This window comes from Pristiophorus japonicus, unplaced genomic scaffold, assembly GCF_044704955.1.
Source record: "Pristiophorus japonicus isolate sPriJap1 unplaced genomic scaffold, sPriJap1.hap1 HAP1_SCAFFOLD_1620, whole genome shotgun sequence".
NCBI classification, from domain to species: domain Eukaryota; kingdom Metazoa; phylum Chordata; class Chondrichthyes; family Pristiophoridae; genus Pristiophorus; species Pristiophorus japonicus.
Genome location: NW_027251300.1, coordinates 19,300 through 30,000, shown reverse-complemented (window position 1 = coordinate 30,000; position 10,701 = coordinate 19,300). Strand labels below are relative to the sequence as shown.

Below are 10,701 nucleotides of genomic sequence, written 5' to 3'. Positions count from 1 at the left end.
GCAGGTACAGGGGGTTAGATACAGAGTAAAGCTCCCTCTACACTGTCCCATCAAACACTCCCAGGGCAGGTACAGGGGGTTAGATACAGAGTAAAGCTCCCTCTACACTGTCCCATCAAACACTCCCAGGGCAGGTACAGGGGGTTAGATACAGAGTAAAGCTCCCTCTGCACTGTCCCATCAAACACTCCCAGGGCAGGTACAGCACGGGGTTAGATACAGAGTAAAGCTCCCTCTACACTGTCCCATCAAACACTCCCAGGGCAGGTACAGGGGGTTAGATACAGAGTAAAGCTCCCTCCACACTGTCCCATCAAACACTCCCAGGGCAGGTACAGGGGGTTAGATACAGAGTAAAGCTCCCTCTACACTGTCCCATCAAACACTCCCAGGGCAGGTACAGGGGGTTAGATACAGAGTAAAGCTCCCTCTACACTGTCCCATCAAACACTCCCAGGGCAGGTACAGGGGGTTAGATACAGAGTAAAGCTCCCTCTACACTGTCCCATCAAACACTCCCAGGGCAGGTACAGGGGGTTAGATACAGAGTAAAGCTCCCTCTACACTGTCCCATCAAACACTCCCAGGGCAGGTACAGGGGGTTAGATACAGAGTAAAGCTCCCTCTACACTGTCCCCATCAAACACTCCCGGGGTAGGTACAGGGGGTTCGATACAGAGTAAAGCTCCCTCTACACTGTCCCATCAAACACTCCCAGGGCAGGTACAGGGGGTTAGATACAGAGTAAAGCTCCCTCTACACTGTCCCATCAAACACTCCCGGGGCAGGTACAGGGGGTTAGATACAGAGTAAAGCTCCCTCTACACTGTCCCCATCAAACACTCCCAGGGCAGGTACAGGGGGTTAGATACAGAGTAAAGCTCCCTCTACACTGTCCCCATCAAACACTCCCGGGGCAGGTACAGGGGGTTAGATACAGAGTAAAGCTCCCTCTACACTGTCCCATCAAACACTCCCAGGGCAGGTACAGGGTGTTAGATACAGAGTAAAGCTCCCTCTACACTGTCCCATCAAACACTCCCAGGGCAGGTACAGGGGGTTAGATACAGAGTAAAGCTCCCTCTACACTGTCCCATCAAACACTCCCAGGGCAGGTACAGGGGGTTAGATACAGAGTAAAGCTCCCTCTACACTGTCCCTTTTCAATCAGTTTGGTTTTACTCCTGTGACGTTGGACCAACCCGAATTCAATCCTTTCTGAGGTGGGATGATCGTTGACAGTTATCGCGGGTTGTTTACCGGGGAGAGACTTCGCTATGGGGGTGGCGGCGGGGGGGGGGGAATGGGGTCTGGGCGAGAGGCTGAGCACGCCCGGGCTGGCCCGGGTATGGGTCCACGGAGACGTGTCCAGCCTCGTTTCCCGCCAAGCCGGGACCGAGATGGCGGCCTCGCGAAGCCCTCCACAGTTGAATATCTCCCACGCACACCCACCACCGTCCCCCGTCTTCCCCCTCCCCCCCCCCCCCGCGCCCTCCACCTCCTTCCCCCCGACCGCCAGGAGCCCACCGGGGAAGCGAGAGCGAGCCCCCGCGCCGCCCGCCGTTGCCGAATATCCCGCCCGCCTTACCGAGATGATTTCCCTGGAGTTGTCGGGGCGGAACCTCCAGGAGAGGGTGGTGAGGTCCGACACGTACTCGTTGGACCAGAAACCGCAGTACAGCGTCACATCGGAGCCAACCCGCTTGTGGAGATTGTGATGGGTTGACACAGAAATGCATTGGATCGGACAGAGCACTGGAGGAGAGAGAGAGAGAGGGAGAGAGAGAGAGAGAGAGAGAACATTCCATTACTGGCTGGTTCACAACAACAGCACACTGCATTCATACGGCCCCCCTTTGACTCAGTAAAACATCCCAATGAGTAGAAGCCCAACCTACTCAACCGATGGGGGGAGTCTTAGGGAGAACGAGTGTGGCAGGCTGTGTCTGAGAGGTGGGGTCCAATTTCGTTCGTACCCAAGGAAGGATGTACTTGCCATCGAGGGATAGAATTCTGAAGGGCGAGAGGCGACCTTATCGAGACGTGTACGATTACCAGGTGGATGCAGAGAGGATGTTTCCACCGATGGGTGGGGGAGGGGGAAGTCTTGGGGAGAACGAGTATGGGAGGCTGTGTCTGAGGGGTGGGGTACAATTTTGTTCGTACCCAAGGAAGGATATACTTGCCATCGAGTGAATTTAATTACGGCGTTTACAAAAGGAAATACTTTGGGGGCAGTTCAGAGAAGGTTCACTCGGTTGATTCCGGGGATGCGGGGGTTGGACTTATGAGGAAAGGTTGAGGAGGTTGGGGGGCCCCTCTACTCATTGGAGTTCAGAAGAATGAGAGGCGACCTCATCGAGACGTGTACGGTTACCAGGTGGATGCAGAGAGGATGTTTCCACTGATGGCGGGGTCGTCTTAGGGAGAATGAGTATGGGAGGTTGTGTCTGAGAGGTGGGGCACAATTTTGTTCGTACCCAAGGAAGGATATATTTGCCATCGAGGGAGTGCGGTGATGGGGGGGAGACTAGAACTAGGGGGGGGGGCACGGTCTTAGAATAAGGGGCCGCCCATTTAAAACTGAGATGAGGAGGAACTTCTTCTCTCGGAGGGTGGAACTCGCTGCCTCAGAGAGCTGTGGGAGCCGGGACATTGAATATATTTAAGGCGGAGATGTTAAACGATAAGGGGGGCGGGGCAGGGAAGTGGAGCTGGGTCCACGATCGGATCAGCCCACGGTCGTATTAAATGGCGGAGCAAGGCTCGAGGGGCCGAATGGCCCACTCCTGCTCCTGTTCCTTGTGTTCTTATGAGTTGCAGAGCTCGGAGCCCCAGGCACAGGCACTTGATGGTGGAGCGATGGGAATCAGGACTGTTCCAGAGGTCAAATATCTCATAGAAATATGGAAAATAGGTGCAGGAGTAGGCTATTCGGTCCTTCGAGCCTGCCCCACCATTCAATGAGATCATGGGCTGACTATTCCCTGAAAGGACCCCTTTCCTGCTTTCTCTCCATAACCCCTTGATCCCTTTAGCCGTAAGCCCCACATCTAACTCCCTCTCGAATATCTCCAACCAACTGGCCCCCAACAACTTTCTGCGGTAGAGAATTCCACAGGTTCACCACTCTCTGGGTGAAGGAGTTTCTCCTCATCTCGGTCCTCAATGGCCGACCCCCTTATCCTCAGACTGTGTGAGCCCCCTGGTTCTGGACTTCCCAGAGGGTTGGAGGAGGTTACAGAGATAGGGAGGGGGTGTAGGGGCTGGAGGAGGTTACAGAGATAGGGAGGGGTGTAGGGGCTGGAGGTTACAGAGATAGGGACGGGTGTAGGGGCTGGAGGTTACAGAGACAGGGAGAGGTGTAGGGGCTGGAGGAGGTTACAGAGATAGAGAGGGGGTGTAGGGGCTGGAGGTTACAGAGATAGGGAGGGGTGTAGGGGCTGGAGGAGGTTACAGAGATAGGGAGGGGTGTAGGGGCTGGACGTTACAGAGATAGGGAGGGGTGTAGGGGCTGGAGGTTACAGAGATAGGGAGGGGATGTAGGGGCTGGAGGAGGTTACAGAGATAGGGAGGGGGTGTAGGGGCTGGAGGTTACAGAGATAGGGAGGGATGTAGGGGTTGGAGGAGGTTACAGAGATAGGGAGGGGTATAGGGGCTGGAGGTCACAGAGATAGGGAGGGGGTGTAGGGGCTGGATGAGGTTACAGAGATAGGGAGGGGTGTAGGGGCTGGAGGTTACAGAGATAGGGAGGGGTGTAGGGGCTGGAGGTTACAGAGATAGGGAGGGAGTGTAGGGGCTGGAGGTTACAGAGATAGGGAGGTGTGTAGGGGCTGGAGGTTACAGAGATAGGGAGGAGTGTAGGGGCTGGAGGTTACAGAGATAGGGAGGGGTGTAGGGGCTGGAGGTTACAGAGATAGGGAGGGGTGTAGGGGCTGGAGGTTACAGAGATAGGGAGGGGTGTAGGGGCTGGAGGTTACAGAGATAGGGAGGGGTGTAGGGGCTGGAGGTTACAGAGATAGGGAGGGGTGTAGGGGCTGGAGGTTACAGAGATAGGGAGGGGTGTACGGACTGGAGGTTACAGAGATAGGGAGGGGTGTAGGGGCTGGAGGATACAGAGATAGGGAGGGGTGTAGGGGCTGGAGGGGGTTACAGAGATAGGGAGGGGTGTAGGGGCTGGAGGTTACAGAGATAGGGAGGGGTGTAGGGGCTGGAGGTTACAGAGATAGGGAGGGGTGTAGGGGCTGGAGGTTACAGAGATAGGGAGGGGTGTAGGGGCTGGAGGTTACAGAGATAGGGAGGGGTGTAGGGGCTGGAGGTTACAGAGATAGGGAGGGGAGCGAGGGGCCACAGAGGGATTTGTAAACATGGATGAGAATGTTGAAATTGAAGCGTTGCTAAACCGGGAGCCAATGTGGGTCAGTGAGCACAGGGGGTGATGGGTGAGTGGGACTGGGTGTGAGTTAGGACACGGGGTCAGTGAGCACAGGGGGTGATGGGTGAGTGGGACTGGGTGTGAGTTAGGACACGGGGTCAGTGAGCACAGGGGGTGATGGGTGAGTGGGACTGGGTGTGAGTTAGGACACGGGGTCAGTGAGCACAGGGGGTGATGGGTGAGTGGGACTCGGTGCGAGTTAGGACACGGGTCAGTGAGCACAGGGGGTGATGGGTGAGTGGGACTCGGTGCGAGTTAGGACACGGGGCAGTGAGCACAGGGGGTGATGGGTGAGTGGGGCTGGGTGTGAGTTAGGACACGGGTCAGTGAGCACAGGGGGTGATGGGTGAGTGGGACTCGGTGCGAGTTAGGACACGGGTCAGTGAGCACAGGGGGTGATGGGTGAGTGGGACTGGGTGTGAGTTAGGACATGGGGTCAGCGAGCACAGGGGGTGATGGGTGAGTGGGACTCGGTGCGAGTTAGGACACGGGTCAGTGAGCACAGGGGGTGATGGGTGAGTGGGACTGGGTGTGAGTTAGGACACGGGGTCAGTGAGCACAGGGGGTGATGGGTGAGTGGGACTCGGTGTGAGTTAGGACACGGGGCACAGGGGGTGATGGGTGAGCGGGACTGGGTGTGAGTTAGGACACGGGGGCAGTGAGCACAGGGGGTGATGGGTGAGTGGGACTGGGTGTGAGTCAGGACACGGGGTCAGTGAGCACAGGGGGTGATGGGTGAGTGGGACTGGGTGTGAGTTAGGACACGGGGTCAGTGAGCACAGGGGGTGATGGGTGAGTGGGACTTGGTGCGAGTTAGGACACGGGTCAGTGAGCACAGGGGGTGATGGGTGAGCGGGACTGGGTGTGAGTTAGGACACGGGGTCAGTGAGCACAGGGGGTGATGGGTGAGTGGGACTGGGTGTGAGTTAGGACACGGGGCACAGGGGGTGATGGGTGAGTGGGACTGGGTGTGAGTTAGGACACGGGGTCAGTGAGCACAGGGGGTGATGGGTGAGTGGGACTGGGTGTGAGTTAGGACACAGGGTCAGTGAGCACAGGGGGTGATGGGTGAGTGGGACTGGGGTGAGTTAGGACACGGGGCAGTGAGCACAGGAGGGTGATGGGTGAGTGGGACTGGGTGTGAGTTAGGACACGGGGCACAGGGGGTGATGGGTGAGTGAGACTGGGTGTGAGTTAGGACACGGGGCACAGGGGGTGATGGGTGAGTGGGACTCGGTGCGAGTTAGGACACGGGTCAGTGAGCACAGGGGGTGATGGGTGAGTGGGACTGGGTGTGAGTTAGGACACGGGGCACAGGGGGTGATGGGTGAGTGGGACTGGGTGTGAGTTAGGACACGGGGTCAGTGAGCACAGGGGGTGATGGATGAGTGGGACTGGGTGTGAGTTAGGACACGGGGTCAGTGAGCACAGAGGGTGATGGGTGAGTGGGACTGGGTGTGAGTTAGGACACGGGGTCAGTGAGCACAGGGGGTGATGGGTGAGTGGGACTGGGTGTGAGTTAGGACACGGGGTCAGTGAGCACAGGGGGTGATGGGTGAGTGGGACTGGGTGTGAGTTAGGACACGGGGTCAGTGAGCACAGGGGGTGATGGGTGAGTGGGACTGGGTGTGAGTTAGGACACGGGGCACAGGGGGTGATGGGTGAGTGGGACTGGGTGTGAGTTAGGACACGGGGTCAGTGAGCACAGGGGGTGATGGGTGAGCGGGACTGGGTGTGAGTTAGGACACGGGGTCAGTGAGCACAGGGGGTGATGGCTGAGTGGGACTGGGTGTGAGTTAGGACACAGGGACAGTGAGCACAGGGGGTGATGGGTGAGTGGGACTGGGTGTGAGTTAGGACACGGGGCACAGTGGGTGATGGGTGAGTGGGACTGGGTGTGAGTTAGGACACGGGGTCAGTGAGCACAGGGGGTGATGGGTGAGTGGGACTGGGTGTGAGTTAGGACACGGGGCACAGGGGGTGATGGGTGAGTGGGACTGGGTGTGAGTTAGGACACGGGGCAGTGAGCACAGGGGGTGATGGGTGAGTGGGACTGGGTGTGAGTTAGGACACGGGGGCAGTGAGCACAGGGGGTGATGGGTGAGTGGGACTGGGTGTGAGTTAGGACACGGGGCACAGGGGGTGATGGGTGAGTGGGACTGGGTGTGAGTTAGGACACGGGGTCAGTGAGCACAGGGGGTGATGGGTGAGTGGGACTGGGTGTGAGTTAGGACACGGGGCACAGGGGGTGATGGGTGAGTGGGACTGGGTGTGAGTTAGGACACGGGGCACAGGGGGTGATGGGTGAGTGGGACTGGGTGTGAGTTCGGACCGAGTTTTGGATCAGCTCGAGTTTACGTCGGGTAGAACGTGGGTTCTGGCCAGGAGTGCGTTGGAACGGTGACGTCTCGAGGTACCGGGAGTGTGGATGAGAGAGGGAGGGGGATACCCTCTTTAAGAGGGGTCGTTGATGGAGAGAGAGACAGATACGTTGACTCCCTCCTGGCGAGGGGTGGGGAGATTTGATGGATGAGACCAGGACACAGTGAAGTTCTGTCTGATTTGGAGAGGGCTGGTGATTGAATGTTCCTGGCTTCTGTCACTTGGTGTGGCCAGGCTTTGTCCCAAAGACAATACCCTCCAGTGTTCAGGGACTTGTTTACCAGGCGAGCCGCAAGCCTTTTCACCACCAGCCTGTTCCTTGCACCAGCACACGCTTCAAGTGTGTGTCATCTTCAAGCCCTCCGCACACGTCCCATCACTCCCCCTCCAATCCCCTCCCCTCCACCTCCCGGGGCAGGTACAGGGGGTTAGATACAGAGTAAAGCTCCCTCTACACTGTCCCATCAAACACTCCCAGGGCAGGTACAGGGGGTTAGATACAGAGTAAAGCTCCCTCTACACTGTCCCATCAAACACTCCCAGGGCAGGTACAGGGGGTTAGATACAGAGTAAAGCTCCCTCTACACTGTCCCATCAAACACTCCCAGGGCAGGTACAGGGGGTTAGATACAGAGTAAAGCTCCCTCTACACTGTCCCCATCAAACACTCCCAGGGCAGGTACAGGGGGTTAGATACAGAGTAAAGCTCCCTCTACACTGTCCCATCAAACACTCCCAGGGCAGGTACAGCACGGGGTTAGATACAGAGTAAAGCTCCCTCTACACTGTCCCATCAAACACTCCCAGGGCAGGTACAGGGGGTTAGATACAGAGTAAAGCTCCCTCTACACTGTCCCATCAAACACTCCCAGGGCAGGTACAGGGGGTTAGATACAGAGTAAAGCTCCCTCTACACTGTCCCATCAAACACTCCCAGGGCAGGTACAGGGGGTTAGATACAGAGTAAAGCTCCCTCTACACTGTCCCATCAAACACTCCCAGGGCAGGTACAGGGGGTTAGATACAGAGTAAAGCTCCCTCTACACTGTCCCATCAAACACTCCCAGGGCAGGTACAGGGGGTTAGATACAGAGTAAAGCTCCCTCTACACTGTCCCATCAAACACTCCCAGGGCTGGCATAGTATCACAATCGCGGATGCGTTCTGTCTCGAGGCGGATGGTGAATCAGGGAGATTTGGTTAAAGAGCATCTTTGTTCCCAGCTAGCTGACATTCTGAAATTCCAACCCTCGCACGCTCTCACGCACGACCCACTGACTCACATTCCTGAATCTCAGCCTCGAGGGTGTTGAGTGAAATTCCACGGGGAGTGGACTGTGAGAGTCTCACTCAATTTTTTAACCTATCTCGCCCCCGCACTTGCATTTCTGAACGGACCGAATTCTTCACCAAAGCTCCCTGTATTCTCAGCTGTGCGAAATCTTCAATGGAATTTGGGGTTGTTGCAAGATCCCTCAATGTGGACTTATTGAAGAGTTTAATACGGGTGGTTATCTATCTCTGTCTCGCTCCCAATTCCACCTCCCCTGATCCGTCTCTCTCATAACTACATCTCCCCCTCCCTCCTCACCCTCATGCCCCCCACCCCACACAAACTGAGTGGTCTCCTCAACCCTTCCCCAAACTGTGTGGTCTCCTCAACCCTTCCCCAAACTGTGTGGTCTCCTCAACCCTTCCCCAAACTGTGTGGTCTCCTCAACCCTTCCCCAAACTGTGTGGTCTCCTCAACCCTTCCCCAAACTGTGTGGTCTCCTCAACCCTTCCCCAAACTGTGTGGTCTCCTCAACCCTTCCCCAAACTGTGTGGTCTCCTCAACCCTTCCCCCAAACTGTATGGTCTCCTCAACCCTTCCCCAAACTGTGTGGTCTCTTCAACCCTTCCCCAAACTGTGTGGTCTCCTCAACCCTTCTCCCAAACTGTGTGGTCTCCTCAATCCTTCCCCCAAGCTGTGTGGTCTCCTCAACCCTTCCCCAAACTGTGTGGTCTCCTCAACCCTTCCCCAAACTGTGTGGTCAACTCAACCCTTCCCCAAACTGTGTGGTCTCCTCAACCCTTCCCCAAACTGTGTGGTCTCCTCAACACTTCCCCCAAACTGTGTGGTCTCCTCAACCCTTCCCCAAACTGTGTGGTCTCCTCAACCCTTCCCCAAACTGTGTGGTCTCCTCAACCCTTCCCCAAAGTGGGTGAAATGAAAGGAGATTAACCCTCTCACCCACCTCTCCCCATTTACACACCCTGTTCCCTATCGGAGGGGGATTAACCCTCTCACCCACCTCTCCCCATTTACACACCCTGTTCCCTATCGGAGGGGGATTAACCCTCTCACCCACCTCTCCCCATTTACACACCCTGTTCCCTATCGGAGGGGGATTAACCCTCTCACCCACCTCTCCCCATTTACAGACCCTGTTCCCTATCGGAGGGGGATTAACCCTCTCACCCACCTCTCCCCATTTACACACCCTGTTCCCTATCGAAGGGGGATTAACCCTCTCACCCACCTCTCCCCATTTACACACCCTGTTCCCTATCGGAGGGGGATTAACCCTCTCACCCACCTCTCCCCATTTACAGACCCTGTTCCCTATCGGAGGGGGATTAACCCTCTCACCCACCTCTCCCCATTTACACACCCTGTTCCCTATCGGAGGGGGATTAACCCTCTCACCCACCTCTCCCCATTTACACACCCTGTTCCCTATCGGAGGGGGATTAACCCTCTCACCCACCTCTCCCCATTTACAGACCCTGTTCCCTATCGGAGGGGGATTAACCCTCTCACCCACCTCTCCCCATTTACAGACCCTGTTCCCTATCGGAGGTGGATTAACCCTCTCACCCACCTCTCCCCATTTACAGACCCTGTTCCCTATCGGAGGGGGATTAACCCTCTCACCCACCTCTCCCCATTTACACACCCTGTTCCCTATCGGAGGGGGATTAACCCTCTCACCCACCTCTCCCCATTGACACACACCGTATCAGAGGATGGGATTAACCCTGTCACCACCACAGCCTGTGGGCGACCTGGGTTCGAAGCAAGGGCGACGGGAATCGACGGACATTGGGGACAATTCGAGCAACTTACCCGAGAGTGCATAGACCAGTGCCGTGCACAGAACAAAACTGGGCTGAAACATGATTCCCGCTGGTCGATCGGACGAAGGCGCGAGCTGCTGTCCAGAAGAGGCGATTGACGCAGTCAGAGTTCGCTCGCTCTGGCTCTCTCGCGCTCTGTCTCTCTCTCTCCTTCCCCGTCGAATGCTCGAGCACGTTCCCTCTGTGTGTCTCTCTCTCTCTCTCTCTCTCTCACTTGCTCAACTGAGCACTCTCCGGTTCCCGGGCAAGATCGTGGGGCTTTTAAGCAGAAACTCCCTGCCCATCTTGCGTGCGCGCGCGCGCTCTCTCTCTCCCTCCCTCTCTCTCTCTCTCTCTCTCTCTCGCTTGCATTGAGGCGGGGTTTTGGGGGGCGGGGTGAGCACACACAGAGGAGCGGTGAGGCCTGGCATCTGTGACAATGTGTGTTTAAGATCAGCGAGGGCCTTGGGGGAATAATAGCCATTCTTGAACATCACCCCACACACACACACACACACAGCGTCTGAATTCAAGCAATTGTTTGGCGAACACAATCGGGCGCTTGTATGGATAAAGAATGCGTACAGAGATATCACGGACGTCTCAGAAGGAGATTGTGGCTTATATCACTGCTTTACCCCATGAATTTACGCCAACAATCCCTCTCTGGGCCCCTCCCGAGCAGAAAAACACGCTCAATGACTTCTGCGTTCTCCATTTGCAGCCTCCGATCTAATCGAGGGGTTCGGGGGGGTCTATATATAGAACAACAGATACCCCGGGGA

The 10,701-nt window shown here is 56.5% G+C and overlaps 1 protein-coding gene across 1 annotated transcript in view; it reads right to left on the bottom strand.

The window, feature by feature from the left end:
- LOC139243130 (myelin protein P0) overlaps positions 1-10,210 on the bottom strand; it is a 21,363-nt gene extending 11,153 nt beyond the window's left edge. The window contains exons 1-2 of the mRNA XM_070870706.1: positions 9,927-10,210; positions 1,589-1,755 (exon numbers count right to left, since the gene is read on the bottom strand). Coding sequence (XP_070726807.1) covers positions 1,589-1,755; positions 9,927-9,978 — 219 coding nt within the window. The 5' untranslated portion in view covers positions 9,979-10,210. The remainder of the gene's footprint in view (positions 1-1,588; positions 1,756-9,926) is intronic.
- Positions 10,211-10,701: the final 491 nt, after the last annotated feature.